The 16,007-nt window shown below is 53.7% G+C and overlaps 1 protein-coding gene across 11 annotated transcripts in view; it reads left to right on the top strand.

The window, feature by feature from the left end:
• Positions 1–5,488: 5,488 nt before the first annotated feature.
• PPFIA4 (PTPRF interacting protein alpha 4) overlaps positions 5,489–16,007 on the top strand; it is a gene marked incomplete at both ends in the record, with an annotated part of 36,036 nt that continues 25,517 nt past the window's right edge. For 3 of the 11 annotated variants that reach the window (XM_082613905.1, XM_082613909.1, XM_082613902.1), the window contains 12 exons: positions 5,489–5,722; positions 7,766–7,867; positions 8,261–8,425; positions 8,740–8,814; positions 9,046–9,135; positions 9,934–10,125; positions 10,425–10,571; positions 10,841–10,975; positions 12,848–12,931; positions 13,241–13,372; positions 13,742–13,804; positions 14,495–14,586. In XM_082613905.1, coding sequence (XP_082470031.1) covers positions 5,489–5,722; positions 7,766–7,867; positions 8,261–8,425; positions 8,740–8,814; positions 9,046–9,135; positions 9,934–10,125; positions 10,425–10,571; positions 10,841–10,975; positions 12,848–12,931; positions 13,241–13,372; positions 13,742–13,804; positions 14,495–14,586 — 1,511 coding nt within the window. The remainder of the gene's footprint in view (positions 5,723–7,765; positions 7,868–8,260; positions 8,426–8,739; positions 8,815–9,045; positions 9,136–9,933; positions 10,126–10,424; positions 10,572–10,840; positions 10,976–12,847; positions 12,932–13,240; positions 13,373–13,741; positions 13,805–14,494; positions 14,587–16,007) is intronic. The other 8 variants (XM_082613911.1, XM_082613910.1, XM_082613908.1 and 5 more) reach the window with 5 other exon arrangements.

Here is a 16,007-nt window from a genome sequence, read left to right as displayed (position 1 = left end):
GTTAACACTTACTGAGTGTTGGCTGGACACTGATGTCAACACTTTGCATATGTTAACTCTAGTAATCCTCACATCAGCTATGTGAGGTGAATATTATTGTCATCTCCATTTCACAGATGAAGAACGGAGGCTCAGAGAGATTAGGTATCTTTCCAGAGTCACATGTCAGTGGAGGAGCCAGCCCATCAACCTGCTCCGGAGTCTTCCTTTCAAGGCAGGAGTGGCCTCCATCTTGCTGTAAAGAAGTTTTAATTTTTCAGAGGGGAAGACAAATGAACCTATTCCCAGGCCTTGAGTCAGTTTTTTCTATTTTAGAGTTCCCCTTCTTTGAAGCTGGTCAGAGATGCACTTCCCAGAATGACTCTGTCACATGTATCCATTCAGCTCCTTGTATGTTAGGACCATGGTAAGTGTTGGAGCATCCAAAGATAATTAGGTTATGGTTCTCACCTTAGAGTCTTCAGATGAGTCTATGTTGCACAAACAGAGGGAAAGGCTGTGCTGGGTCAGTGGAAGAGCCGATCTTATGTATGGGGGGGAATCAGGAAAGGCTCCATAGAGAAGGTGGTATTTAAGATGAGCTTAGAAGGGTGATCAGGAGTTCCTTAGACTAACATGGAAAGGAAGACTGAGGCAGACCAGCTGAGGTGCTAGACGCTCGTGAGCAATAGGTGGGCTCTGGGAGCAGGACAGTGGGCAGAGCTAGGGAGTAGCAGGGGAGAAAGGGCTTGACTGGGGCTTTGGAGAAGAGGATGAGTGAGGGCAAGTCTTCTTGGGGTGTTGAGCTGGATAGGGAGAGGGACAAGGGAGGAGGAGAAGCTTCTGGATTAGAGGGAAAGAGAGGTGGGGAGTGAGACTTCATTCTACTTGGGGGATGGTATCTGAAAACCCCCCAGGGTGAGGGGGGCTGAGGGCTCAGAAGAAAGTGTTTCTGTAGTTCCTGTGGGAATGTGGTATGGTATGGGGAACTCAGGCTGTCTCCTTACAACTCAGTATGGAGCCAGCTAGGCGGTAGAGAGAGAGAATTGGATAGGTGATAGATGATGCTTTGGAGACAGGTCACTTCCAATGGGGAAGTGGCTGCCTCATGACCATGATGCCTGCTACACAGAGGCCTTCACTCAAGCTAGAGGAGGATCAGTGGAGGAGGGCTGAGGTGAGCTATCCCTAGGCTGCCATCTCCCTGGATGAAGGTGAGAAGGGCCGGGGCCCAAGTGCCTTGGCCTCTTGGAAGAAACACGATGCCTGCAGGAGTCATGTCTACTCCCTCTTCCTCCATCCCCTACCCCTCTTTGGAGTCAGACAGACTGGAATTGAATCCTAGCTCTTCCTCTTACTAGCTGTATAGGCTTGATTACATGACTTAAGTCCCAATTCTCACATCTATGAAATGAGAAGAAGAATTGTGTCTTCCTTGCAAGGAATTGTGAGGATTAAAGTAAGTTAATATATGTCCACTGACAACACAGTGTCTGGCACATGGTAAATATTGAATAAATCATAGTTGCTATTATAATTGTTATTATTTTCCTAGATGACCACTTCCCTCCCCATTTCCTCAGGTCTTCACCCTTCTTCCAATTGGGTGGGTATCTGACCTTCCTCTTTTACCTCTTTACCTCAAAGCACCCTCTTTGTGTGGGTCATGGCCCACTTAGACTTGAGCACAGCTCCTGGAAGCTTTGCCCTGGCCCTTTGGCTTCTATGGGAGCTGGTAGCTTTGCCTTTGCTGAGCTGTCTCACCATGGTGGGGCTTGCCATCTGGCAGGGCAGTGGGGAGCCAGCCTGTCTGTGTGTGCGTGTGGCCAGCTAGAGCATCAGACCCAAGTGCCCATCCCTCCTGTTTGTTAGGAAAAGATGGGGGTGATTTTGGGGGAGCCAAAGAGGCCTCAGAGTCTGCCTCTTCTGTGTTTAAAAGCCCAGAGGCCTGGTTTTCATCTGACCCCTCCCTCCTCACACACACATCAGCTCAGTCTGGAGCCCTTCTCTGTTGTGTCACAGCCTGCCCACACTCATCACTTGGCAAAACCCCTCACATATGTTTGCTTTGGGGGCTGGTAGCTTTCGCCTCTGAATCAGGACTTGTGAGTGTTACTTAGAAATTATGCAGGAGTTGAGAAGGCTTCTGTTAGGCTGAGATGATAATTGTGCTATTTAAAGATGGCGATGGAACCAGAAAGAGCCAGGTGTCCCGGCGTGGCTGTCTTCAAGCTCCCTTCTGCTCACCATGCTTTTGCAGTTTGTGGGGACAGGGAGAGGAAGTCCTGGACAGTCATCTCAGGGGCATCTGTCTGGCATACATCTCTGGGCTCATCTTCAACCTGCTCTACATGATGCCAGTTCACTAGGGTAAGTGGAGTCGCTACCTGGCTCTTGGTTTGGAAGGAGGCTGGGAAAGGGCTGATGGCACTGAAGCCAGCTTCTCAGTCACCAGAATGACTAGGAGGATTTGAGGAGGCCAAGTGAGACCAAATAGCCAGCACATCACTGTAGGCAGCCTGAGGTCCTATGTTTCCTTCCTGAGAACTTCCCAACCTCTTTCCTATAAGGAACCATAAAAAACCCACCCACAGGGCTTCCCTGGTGGCTCAGTGGTTGAGAGTCCGCCTGCCGATGCAGGGGACACGGGTTCGTGCCCCGGTCCGGGAAGATCCCACATGCCGCAGAGCGGCTGGGCCCGTGAGCCGTGGCCGCTGAGCCTGCGCGTCTGGAGCCTGTGCTCTGCAACGGGAGAGGCCACAACAGTGAGAGGTAAAACCCACCCACAGGCCCGCCTTTGCCCACTACTAAGGTAATTCATACTCCCCTACAATTGTGGGGTGTTTTCTGCTTTTCCAAACTCTTTATCCATGATCTCATCCCTCTGAGGTGGACTAAATAAGGGTTGTGGGTTCTGTCTTACAGTAGAGGCCTTAGTAGGTCATGGCAAGCCCAAGGTCACTCAGCTGGTCTGTGGCAGAACTGCAGCTCAGGTCTCCAGAGTCCCCGCTCTGGGCTCCTTCCTCTATATTGCACTGCAGGCTGCCTGGAGATCTGTTGGACTGAGTCCCTGAGCTCCTGAGCACACTATACTCTTCTCCAAAAGACAGCCTCTGCCATAGGGGGCCCTTTCCCCAGACTGCCCTTCTCTTCTGCTTCTCATTTCTTCTTGGGATGGGGGTAGGGGAGTGGGAAGGGATGAGGGCCTGGCTGTTGATGAGCTTGGAGAGGTATGGTGGGGCCAATGTAGCCTTTAAACCTCACAGATTGGAGCTTTAGGGTGAAGTGGGTAGGAGAATCAGAGGACTTGCTCTTATTAGCATTAGTGAGATGGCACCTCTGGCAAGACTGGGGTAGCAGCCCCTCCTACCTGCTCCCAGCTGCTCTGTGGGGCAGCGATGTTGGGGTAAGGTAGGGTGCAGACCAAGGTGCTACTTTCCACCTCTTGGAACCCTGCCCTTTACGGTGGCTGTCCGGCTTGGGGAATGGATCCCTGGATCAGAGTGTGTATCTAGTTTCTGTGTCTGGGAACATGTGTATGTCCTAAGTCTCCAAGTTCCTGTGTCTCCCTGTGTGCATGTGTGGGCACGCCCACCTGCTGCCTGAACTACTGGACCCTCTGGGAATGGCTGTGGGTATGAGCTTGGGAGTTCTCAAGCTGGCACTCTAACTTTTATCTTATCCAGACCCAAGTTCCTCCCCAGCCTCACCTTGGCTATCCCCCATTTCTGGGGGAGGGGATAAGGGGATGACAAGGGGGTTCAGGTAGAAGAGACATGACCCGTTTTTGGTTCCCCTGCTAGGTTCAACCCTGCCACAGGCCAGAGGTTCCCTGTGTCTGACTTTTCACCTCACACTGGGTCCAGATGCCGCCTGTCCTCTCCCTGACCCTCCCAGTCTGCCTATTCCCCAGTCTGCTACCTGAGGGGTGAACAGGAAGCTGTCCCTGTGTCTCCCAAATGGGGCTGGGGTAGGGAAGGAAGGAAAGCACCATTTACGGGGCTTCTCTGAGTGCTCATTGCTGTGCTGGGTGTCTCACATCCCATCTCTCATAAAACAGGAGCTCTGAAGACAGCTCCCTCTGAAAACTGATTAAGGTGGTAGCCTTCCAGCAGTGAGCAGGGAGGTTGGAAGCTGATGGCAGGCAGAAATCCTTAGCTGCATTGCTGCCTTCCTCGGTTCACCTTCCTTTGCTCTGACCACTGGGCTTCCCTGTGCCAGGCTCAAGGCGTTACTGCCAGACTGTGCACATGCTAACCACCCTAGCTGGTGACTTCTGACAGTGCCAGCATTGGGCAGTTACATGGAGGGAGAAGATTCCCAGACACGAGCAGGGGCCCCACATGGAAGCCCTGCCCTAGGAGAGTAACATCTCCCCCACCTACCAACATCAACCCTTTGCATCGTTCTGTCTCCGCTCCAACCCAGAGGTGGTAGGCCATGAGTTCAGAATAGAAGCCTGCTGTCTGCCAGGTTTCAGGGGTAGGGGATGACTTGAGCCAGAGCCTCCTCCCTGAATGATGGGCATGGAGCAGGTCAGGGCTGTCTGCCTGCCCCAGTGTCCAGCCTGTGCCTTTTCAAGGAGCCATGTTGTGCCAGTGGTCAGGGTAGTGGTCAGTAGTCCATCCTGTATGGGACTCACACCCACTAAGAGCCCTTTAACCCCTTCTGTGCTTGCCTTAGCCTGAATGTGGGGGAGAAACCTATGGGGTGGGGCAGGGACCCTATTTCCTCTCCTCCCACTCTCACAGCCCCGGGTCTCAGGAGGACTCTGGGCAGCCTTCCGGCTGCTCCCTTGCCGCTTACTGAATTATTTGTATATTTGGCCAGCAAGCCACGTGGGTGGGGGAACCACTCCACTGCGGCTGCACTTCTGACAGCTGTGGGTGGGGGAAGCTGGTGACAGAGACTACAGCAGTGGGCATGTGCATTTCTTGGGAGAACTAAGGAAGGCACCATCTGAGTGAGTAAGCCCGGAGAAGGGGCATGCACCAACTCCTCACCCTCTTCCCCCACGTTCTGGGCCAGGTTCCTGCCTCCTCTCCCCTCACCCACCTCCTGGATGCCCTTCTCTGCTCAGCTGTTTCTCACAGCAGTCTCTTCTCCAACAGATCACTGCCCTCCAGAAACGATGGTTGTCGCTGGACCCAGCTGGGACTCCGCCAGGCTCCAGTGCGCAGTCTAAGGAAAGGGCCCTCTTCCAGCCCTGCTCTCCCTGCCTGTCATGGCCACACTCAGCCGCTGCCTGCTTGCCTGGGGACATAGGGCACCCAGCCCCAGCGCTGAGAGGTTAAACCAGGCCCTCTCCCTCCGTTTCACAGGGGCACTCTGGGCACCAGACCCCTTTCAGACCGAGAGCAACTGATGCCATGGGAGAAGCCCCTGCCCATCTGTTCACTCACCTGGCACTGCCTGCTCTGAGACCCCTACACGGGTCGCCCTGGAGGTGCCAACCCTGTGAACCCCTCCCCTGTGCCCTGACACTGAGAAGGCCCCGCCCACCCCCACCATGTGTGAAGTGATGCCCACAATTAACGAGGGGGACCCCCTGGGGCCTCCCCATGGAACGGATGCTGACGCCAACTTTGAGCAGCTGATGGTGAACATGCTGGATGAGCGGGAGAAGTTGCTAGAGTCCCTTCGGGAGAGTCAGGAGACTTTGGCGGCGACACAGAGCCGGCTCCAGGATGCCCTGCATGAGCGAGACCAGCTCCAGTGCCACCTTAACTCTGCCCTTCCCCAGGTAAGGCCCGATAGTCTGCATCTCCCTCATCCCCTTCCCCTCACCCAGCCTCTCAGAGCCCTCAGCTTCTGGGCCCTCAGCTCTCTTCGTCTATTAGCATCTCAACAAATGGAATTCACAGAGCATTTACTCTCCTTCGCCTTGCTTCAGAATACTTTTCCCTGTTACTCCCAAGCTCCTCCGGCTGAAATCGTCTCCACCTGGAGAAAAGGATGGACTTTGATGCAGGAAGAAAACACAGCCTTAGTTGCCAACTGCAGTGAACCCATGCAGCCAGAAGGTGGCAGGCTATACTGGAAAGACACCTCCACCTTGGCTGCTCCTCAACAGTGTCCTATTCTTGGAAGTGGTGGGTGGCGAACCCCAGAGAACGGAGATGGGAGAAGCCTTAGAGGTTTATCTAGTCCGCCTCTCATTGCACAGATGAAAAAAACAAGAGGCATCACATGGAGAATTATAGGCAGGGCTGTGATACCCCTCTTATTCTCCTCAATCAACATGACTGCTAGCAATAATGGTCACCCTTTGTTGTGTTTTCTGTGTGCTAAGCACTCTGACTGGGATTTCCTTCACTACATTCCACAGTGATGAAGTTAGTGTTGTTATCGCCATCATCTCTATTTTTCAACTGATGAAGCTGAGACTTGGGGAGATTGGTAAACTGCTCATGGCCACCCTGCCTGTGGGGGTGCTGCAAGGGTTAGGGAGGCAGCCCTGAGGGGCCACACAGCTCAGGACTCAGCTCCAGGCCCTCTCCCCACGTGTGGGGAGAAGAACCAGAGTGGCTGAGTTTCCTACCCAGGGTCCAGAAGGGTTCGGGGGGCAGAGTCTTGTGATGCTTGGTAGATAGGAATATGGAGCCCTGGTGAGGAATTGGGGTGGGAGATGGGCCCATCCTACCCCACTGTGTTCGGAGCCCTGAACAAGCCCCAGGATGAAGGAGCCAGTCCCTGCCCCCAGGGAGCTCGAACACTAGAAAGGAGATAGACAAGAGCCCAAAAGATAGGAAGAAAATGTGGAGAAAGAGAAGAGGGGCCCCCGAAGGATTGCTTAAAACAGTGTCAATACCTCAAAGAGCTGCCAGATAATTGATCCTCAGAGCAACACTTGAGGGAGGATTGTCTTTCGGATTCGAGGTTCCAAGGGGTTAGGTGTCTTGTCCAAGGTCACAAACTGGCCGACCTGAGATTTGATCTCAACCCCTCACTGGGAGCTTCCTGAGGGCAGGGATCATGTCTTTTCTGTTACTGTGTTTCCAGTGACCAGCGCAGGAGCTGGTACATGGTAGGTGCCCACCGTGCCTGTGTCCGTAACAGTTTACAGAGGAGGGAGAAAGCTTTCCGCTGGGAAGTCTGGAAAGGTCCCAAGGAGGTGTGTCCTTTGAGATGGACTTTGACAGATCAGGTGCTGACAGAAGATTGGGCTTTCAGGGGTCCGGGGGAGCCCACTGAGCAAAGGGGTGGAATTAAGAAGTTTACTAGTGACTGTAAACAGCGGTTACCCAGGTGGACCAGGTCTTAGGGTGTATGGAAAGGAACTGTGAGAGAGAAGCTGGAAACCAGGATAATAAGCTTGTATTTAATGGTGAAAACAACACTGTGCTTTGGGAGATGACCCTGGCAGCAGTGTGTCAGAGGGCTTAGAGTTGGGGAGGGACGTTACTAATACCAAACCAGAAGGGAAACTCCCCTCCATCCACTTCTAAAGGGAAATGTCACTGGATTGTTGGAGAAACAGAAGTACAAAATGGGAGGGAGGACATAAGCAGGTTATATTGGTGGCTGGAGGGGGAAGGGGCCGCAGAGCAGACTCGGAGACTTTCTCACTCTTATATCCAACTGTATTCCCTTGCACCCTACCACATACTTGGAATGCTTCCCCTCTGGAGAAGCACATGCTAGTAGTATGGATGGATAGGGATTTTTCTGGGGACAGTTGGTGGAAGTAAGGGACGAGTGAGAGGACCCCACCACTGACTTGGGCGTGCAGGATACTGCTTAGGTGGTGGATCCCCAAGCACTGAGGGGCCTTGGGGGTTTTCAGGAATTTGCCACCTTAACCCGGGAGCTGAGTATGTTTCGGGAGCAGCTTCTAGAGAGGGAGGAAGAGATATCAGAGCTGAAGGCAGAGCGGAATAACACGAGGGTAAGTGGGGTGACCTGGCGTGGGTTTGTGCTTTGGGGGTGGGGGGTATGACCAAGGGAGCAGGCATGGCCAGGGCCAGCACATCCCCAGCCCTGTCCTAACCTCCTCCTGCCTTATATTCTGGGGTGAGAGTCAGTTTGTCCAACCATCCGTGCTAGGCTTTTCACCTCTAGTTCGGGGTCATGGGAAAGGTCGGGGTCTTGGGAGAGAGGCTAGGGCAGGTATTATTCAGTTGGGGCAGCAGCTGTTTACCCACATGGAAGTATTTCACCATTCTAACAATGGTACCCGTGGCAGTACTCGTGTCTGCTGGGTGTTCATGTGGACCCTGCTTATAGCCCCTGGGGCGTAGGCTCACAGCCCTTCCTCTTGCCCTCCCCTTCTCTCTGCCAGTTGCTTCTGGAACATCTGGAGTGCCTAGTGTCCCGTCATGAGCGGTCACTGAGGATGACTGTGGTGAAGCGTCAGGCTCAGTCACCTTCAGGGGTTTCCAGTGAGGTGGAGGTGCTGAAGGCTCTCAAGTCACTGTTTGAGCACCACAAGGCCCTGGATGAGAAGGTACCTGGGCTGGCCCACAGCCTGCCTTCACCCCCAATCCAGCCAGGCTTCCCCAGAGCCTCCGTGCATCCCTTCTCTGAGATTTCTGAATCCTGTGTTTAGGGAAAACTGCCTTCTAGCTTCATAACTGGCTCCCTCCTACCATTAATCCAATTTCCAGATCCTCCTATTAGGTTCCCTCTCAGAAATTTGCCTCTTGGCAGGTCCTTCTCTTTGCCTTATGCTCAGTGGTGGTAGACCAAGCCCGGGCTTCTCCAACTTGAGTCCAGCGGGGTCCCTGTTTCTTTCTTCATCTCCCCTTTTATCTTGGACAGGTGCGAGAGCGGCTCCGGGTGGCCCTGGAGAGAGTGACCACCTTGGAAGAGCAGTTGGCGGGTGCCCACCAGCAGGTAAGCTGCTTGCCCTCCCTCCATCTGTAGACTGCAGCTCCTGGAAGCCAAGGCTGGTTTACCCCTTTTCCCCACTCTGTTCCTCATCAGATTTCTCCCCTCTGTCTTAACTGGAGACTGTTAGCCAACAGGAGACATCTCTCTCTAGGAGGTGGGAGACTTGGAAGGGTCTGGAATGTAGAAGAGGTTCTCTTCTCTTTGACTCACTGCCCTGGGGACTGTGCCCTACAGGTGTCTGCCCTACAGCAGGAGGCAGGGGTTCAGGATGGAGTGGCAGAAGAGGAGGGGGCTGTGGAACTGGGACCGAAATGCCTGTGGAAGGTGGGTCATGGGGAGCTGCATAGAGGGGACATGTCTTACCCCAGACAGGAGATGGGGGCCCTGCCCTGCCTTAGTACAGTAGAGCAACTGCTTGAATTAAATTTGGAGCTTTTTCTCCAATGGTACCATCTCTCTTTCCTTCTTCTCCCTACCCCATCTGCAAAGAACTCTACAGATTTTTGTTTTAGTGCCCAGTACATAGACTGCTAAGCATATAATGTGTTTGTTCACCTGAATTGTTAGGTGCCATGTACCTAAGAGATCACTTCTCTTTCTGAGCCTCCGTTCCCCTAGTCACGCCCCTTTCTAGGTTACAAGAGGCTGAAAGAGCAGGTAAAACTAGACATGAGGGCTTCCCTGGTGGCGCAGTGGTTGAGAGTCCGCCTGCCGATGCAGGGGACACGGGTTCGTGCCCCGATCCCGGAAGATCCCACATGCCGCGGAGCGGCTGGGCCCGCGAGCCATGGCCGCGGAGCCTGTGTGTCCGGAGCCTGTGCTCCGCAACGGGAGAGGCCACAGCAGTGAGAGGCCCGCGTACAGCAAAAAAAAAAAAAAAAAAACTAGACATGATTATTTTTCAAGAGATACACAGGAGAGTGAGAGTGTTTGGTCATTGTCTGGAATGGGCTTCCGGAGGCCAGAGGAAGAAGGGTGTACCTGGAGGTGTGCTCTAAAATTGGGGGCACAGCTGTGATCTGCTCTGGTTGTGCTGTCCCTCTTCCCACCTCCCCAGGGCAGGGCAGGGGAATGGGATGCCCAAGGCTCTGATGACTGACTGATAGTTCACTGTCTCTGGAGCATGACGCGGGCCAGGTAGAAGAGCTGCAGGAGCTCCTGGAGAAGCAGAACTTTGAGTTGAGCCAGGCCCAGGAGCGACTGGTCATCCTGACAGCAACCGTGGCCGAACTTGAGGAGGACCTGGGCACGGCCCGCCGGGACCTTATCAAGTCGGAGGAGCTGAGCAGCAAACATCAGCGGGACCTCCGGGAAGTGAGCAAGGGCCTGGGCCTGACCCTATCTTTCTGGGTGCAGGTATTTGGCACTCAGGAAGGTAGCTGCTGGATGTCCTGGGTGTAGAGGGAGAGCCAGGCAAGGGCTGAGGAGTGTAAGACTGAACACTTGGTAGGGTCCAATGTGCGGAGGAGTGGTGGGAGGGATGGGTCAAGGTCAGAAACTGATAGGGTAATGTGGAGGAGATATAGCCAGCCAGATTTGGTGGGGAGGTGCGGACAGGATGAGGGCAGGAAAAAGCTGATGACCTTCATCTCATCCTCTCCTGTACCGCTCAGGCTCTAGCCCAGAAGGAGGACATGGAGGAGCGAATAACCACACTGGAGAAGCGCTACCTGGCTGCTCAGCGTGAGGCTACATCGATTCATGACCTCAACGACAAACTGGAGAATGAGCTGGCCAATAAGGAGTCCCTGCACCGCCAGGTGACTCCTGCAGATGGGGTTGGGGGACACTGTACTTGACCCTGGAGGTCCTAATGATCATGCTGGAACCTCCCCTTGGTGGCCCAGGAGACCCTGAGGTGCTGGTCACCTTGGGAAAGGGAAAGTCAGGTGTCTCTGGGTAGCCAAGAATCAAGATTGCTCCCTGTGGCTTCTGACCTATCACTTGCTCTCTACTGAGGATGGGCCAGGGGGTGGGGGAAGCTTCAGTGCTCCCTCTTGACTCTTCTCCCCACCCCCCACTTTGCTAGTGTGAGGAGAAAGCCCAACGTCTGCAGGAGCTACTGGAGGTAGCAGAGCAGAAACTGCAGCAGACGATGCGCAAGGCTGAGACGCTGCCAGAGGTGGAGGCTGAGCTGGCCCAGAGGATTGCAGCCCTCACCAAGGCAAGCGGGCCAAGGGCCTGGGAATCTTCCTCTGTTCCCTGCTTCCTGAGCTCTTATGTAGCCAGGCAGTGAATGGAGAGAGTGGGAGGCACGTTGGGCTGGGGGCCAGGAAACTGCTTCTCATTGCGTGACTCCAGGAAACACACTTTGTTGTTGTGTCTGTCAGATGGAAGAGTAATCCCTGCCCTCATCACCCCACAGGGATGTGACAGTCCCATAAGAAGGGATGTAAGAGTACTTTAATAAGTAGAAGAAACTGTGCTGCTGCAAAATTTTTTTATTATCATTTACACCATTGTAGTTAATACTTCCTTTGGGGGGTGTCTGAAGTGGAAAAAATAGGACTTTCATTTCTGGAAAGGTGAAACCTGAGAGGAAATATGATCAAAGTTTATACATCTCTGAATGGGGTGGGAGTTTAGGCTGAGCATATCTTTTTTATTTTTTCTGTCAAATGGAAGCATTCTAGATCTAGGGACCATCCCTAGCTGTTTGAAGGCTTCAGCTTTGGGGCAAATAAAAGGGAATATAACTTTACCGAATGGATAGTTAACTTTATGGAGGTATGCAGGCTGAAAACATCCTAGGTCTGGAAGAGCTATGTAAATGCATGGACATCTACATGTGGTGGCTTAATCAAGAGAATTTAGGAGTGTTTACAGTGGGTCGGAGGCTTTCAGGGGTGCCTCATGTGGGATCACCATAGCTACCCACTCAAGCAACGGAGAGAAGAAAACCAATATTTAATAAGCATCAGACCCCAGAGCCTCTGGAGGATAGAGGCTGGCCATTGTGCCAGTGTGGCAGCTTGGGGGCTCTGGGGATGGAACCTGCAGCCTGGCTGTACCTCGGTAGACTCAGGACCACGTTTGCTTCTGCCACTGACTTGCTCTGTGACCTGGGAAAAGTCACTCCCTCCCTAATTGGGTGTCTGTGTCATTGTCTCTGTGATGATGTCATCATCTCTATAATGATGGGGTTGAATCTGGTCGTCTCTAAGGCCTCTCAGGCCCCTAGGAATGAAGGGCAGAGCTTAAAGTGCAGCAGAAGACGTTATGTGTGGGGTGCTGAGCAGTCAGGTTTAGTAACTCTCAAAACTGACAGAAAGGGATGGACTGAAGATTAATATGTTCAAGGGAGTCATAGGAGAAGGGCTTTAAGGAGGGATTTCCTGACTGTAAGATGTGTGATAGTCTGGAATACCTTGTCAGAAGAGGCAGGGGGGTCTCCATCTCTGAAGATGCATGAACGGGAGGGGAGACCACTCTACCCAGGCTGCTTTAATAACAAAGGTAATCACCACGGCTAACATTTATTGAGTGCTTATTGTGTCCTAAGTGTTTGCCATGGATTATCACCTTTAGTCCTTGCAATGGGCACAGGTGCTGTTATTACTACTGAGGAGATAAAGGCTCAAGAGAGGTTCAGTAACTTGCCCAAGGTCACACAGCTGGGAAGGGAGGGAGCCAGGATTTGAACCAGTCTGGTTTGAGTCCATGCTCTTGAGGGCAATTCCATCTATCTGGAGGCATAGAGATTTATGGTCGCTCATACTTTCAAGTGGAGTTTTTTTCTGGAAGCGTAGGGAGAATTTAGCCTCTTGAGCTGCCAGCTCTGGGATGTTTCAAGGCTAGCCCTGAGCAGGAAGGAGAGGGTATGGGTGGGGGGAAAGCGGCAGGGTTGGGGTACTTGGGAAGAAAGGCAATGGGGGTGGCAATTATGCTCCAAGATGGTAAGTGGAGAGCTTGGCTTCATTGGTCCCTGAGGCCCTGATTCCCAAGGTGCCGCTCTGGCACCTGGGTGCATGGGACACAAGGTCTGAGCAGGAAGGCAGATGATCTTCAGGCTGCACTGACCCATTCCTCCCTCCAGGCTGAAGAGCGACATGGCAACACTGAGAAGCACCTGCGGCAGCTGGAAGGACAGCTGCAGGAAAAGAACCAAGAGCTGGCAAGGGTGAGCTTACTGGGCCAGACTCTCGAGCCTCTTCTCAACCCTCCTCTCAACCCCAGGGCGGCATCCCAGGATGGTCTGTGGATAGGGGAAAGGAGGAAGAGTGAGAGCTAGGGAAGGACCTGGCTAGGGACCGAGACAGAGCCACAGAGGGGTGGGAGGAGGTGGTCAGGAAAGCTGCAGGCAGGGGTCCCCAGAGGATAAGAAGGGGACAGGTGAGTGGGCTGGAACCACAGCAGGAACGAGTGGCTCCCTGGGATTGCAGTGAGATGGCCCTGGGGTGGCTTGGTGCAAGGTGGTCTGGTTATGCAGGTGCGCCAGCGGGAGAAGATGAACGAGGACCACAACAAGCGACTGTCAGACACCGTGGACCGACTGCTTAGCGAGTCGAATGAGCGCCTGCAGCTCCACCTCAAGGAGCGCATGGCGGCCCTGGAGGAGAAGGTGCTGCGGAGGGCGGGCCTGGATGGGCAGGGCTGCCCGGAAGGACGGCGCTGGCGGAAAGGGGCGGGGTGGGTAAAGGTGTGGGTGGAGCCGGGCGAGCAGGAATGGTTGGGACGTGAGAGCTTAGTCGGGAGCGGGCGGGGGTGGGGGCTGAGCGAGGCGGGGACTGCGGGCGTGGGTAGGGGGCTGGGCGAGGCGGGGACTGCGGAGGGGTGTGGAGTGGAGCAGCCTGGGCTGGAGGTGGGGCGGTCTGGCAAGGAGAGGTAGGGCTGGGAGAGCAGACCGGGAAGCAGATCTTGCTGGAAGGGGAAGGCCGGAGCCGGGGTGGAGGGGAAGGGGGCTTCCCGGCTCACAGCTGTCCTCCCCCAGAACACACTGATCCAAGAGCTGGAGAGCTCCCAGCGGCAGATCGAAGAGCAGCACCGTCACAAGGTACCCAGCTGCTGGCCAGCCCTGCCAGCCTGGGAGGGCTGAGCTTGCTGTGAGGAAGGAACACGCCTGTGTTTCAAGCAGCTGCCCTAAAACCCAGCACCGTGCTAGCCAGTTTGTTAGTCCACGTACACACATTATTTCACTAATCCTCCCTAAAGCCTATCATAGTAGATGCATCACCGCCACCCACCTGTAAAGAAGAAACTTAGCCCTAAGCATAGAGCAGAGAGTGGGTAGCAGAGAGGCAGGACGCTGTGAAGGACTCGACAGAAGGATTTGGTGGCGCCTCAGATCTGGTGAAGCTCTTGCTTTCCGGTGATTGGGGGCGGATTAGCCACTATCCCTATGCTAGCAATGTCTGGGAGGTCTGGGAGTTCACTGAGGGCCCCTCTGCTGCCCAGCCTTATTTGTCATGCATTTGCTTGTTAGTGAGGGCTCAGCAGGCCTGTTCTGGTAGAGTCCTTCCAGACAGACCTTCCTTCTGGCCCTGCCCCTGCCAACCCTTCTACTCACTTTCCAGTTGGACCTCTTCTTTTTTGGTGTCATCTGTGGGCTTGGCCTTGGGTCCCTGGCTTTGGACTTTGCAGCGCATTCTTCTGCTTCTCCCCAACTCTGCTGTTCTCTTTGTCCTTCTCTCCTCTCTCTTCCCCTCCCTTGCCCCTACCCCCACCATGGCTCTGCCTGGCACAGGGCCGCCTGTCTGAAGAGATTGAGAAGCTGCGCCAAGAGGTGGACCAGCTGAAGGGTCGAGGAGGGCCATTTGTGGATGGCATCCACTCCAGGTATGGGAGCTCAGGAGGCTGAGTGTGCTGTGATGGAGTCCTGGACAGACCTAGATGGACCCTGGGGAAGGAGACTTCCTCCCACCAAAATACCGCCCAGGACCTCAGGGTCCTCCTCATATTCAGGGTGGGACACTGAGGCTTAGAGAACTTTGTAAAGTCATCCAGCTCACTTGGGCAGTTTAGAAGGGAGCACCTGTCCTCTGAGGGATGCTGAGAGGCAAGTAAAGCACAGGATGATCCTTCCCCGCTGCCATGAGACACAGGGCATGATTCCTGCTTCCTTGACAGACAGCACGCCCTTGAGAGGGGTCTGCTGAGTTACGTGCTCACCCATGTCCCACAGGGCCTGCTCACAGGGAGTATCTGGTTCACTCTAGTTACTTTGAGACACCTTATTTAGGGCTCTGAACCTAATGCTTAAATTAGGCCCATGGCCTCCCTGGTGGCGCAGTGGTTGAGAGTCCGCCTGCCGATGCAGGGGATACGGGTTCGTGCCCCGGTCTGGGAGGATCCCATATGCCGCGGAGCGGCTGGGCCCGTGAGCCATGGCCGCTGGGCCTGCGCATCCGGAGCCTGTGCTCCGCAACGGGAGAGGCCACAACAGTGAGAGGCCCGCATACCGCAAAAAGAAAAAAAAAAAAAAATTAGGCCCATGTTTTAGGGAACTTCTGGGTTTTTCTTCATATTTTGTGAAGCATTTGGCAGTGAACTCAGACCTCAAGCCTGCCCTCAGTCCTTTGCCCAGAGAGGCAGGCTGACAATCGAGGAGACTGAAGTAGATGATGCCACTCAAGGTTCATGGCTCCTGGATATTTTCTGTCCAAACCAAAGTCTCTTAGATCAGAACACATAAGGTTCCCTATGGTCATGCTCTTGTTATATTAGGGAAATAGGGACCTGCTTCTTTGAAGAGAGGTTAAAGGAAAAGTGTACATGTATATACGCAGAGGGGTAGGGCTTAAATTAGGGAAAGAGATGTTGAACTTGAAGAAGAGAAGCCTGTGGGCTTCTGGGGTGTTAGAGACTTGGGTATCAATTTCAAGTTTGTTAGGAATTATTGTATAGGAGTGTAGAGAGAAGCAGGGAATAGAGACAGAAAATGGTAGTTGGAATTCCTCCTACTTCTCCCTTCCTGTAGGTTGCTCAGAAGAGACCAACCCTCTACGCCAATTAAAAAGGCATAGCCCAGAGTACGCCAAGCTATTTGGCACTGCTTGCTTTCCTTAATGCTTGGGAGTTCTTGGCTTTGACTATAGAAGCACTGGCCCCATCACGGAATTGGGACTGAGTTGCAGGGAAAAGGGGGAATAAGCAGAAACTCCCCCATCCCTCCAGATACCTGGTGTAACCTGTTGTAGGCTCACCCTGTCCCTTTGCTCTGGGCTCCCTCAAGTTCTAAACTGGGAAGGCATAGGGAA

The sequence above is a fragment of the Mesoplodon mirus genome, assembly GCF_964341445.2.
Source record: "Mesoplodon mirus genome assembly, chromosome: 3".
Taxonomy (NCBI): domain Eukaryota; kingdom Metazoa; phylum Chordata; class Mammalia; order Artiodactyla; family Ziphiidae; genus Mesoplodon; species Mesoplodon mirus.
The sequence above is the reverse complement of the archived record's forward strand: the minus strand, read 5'-3'. Positions and strand labels throughout refer to the sequence as shown.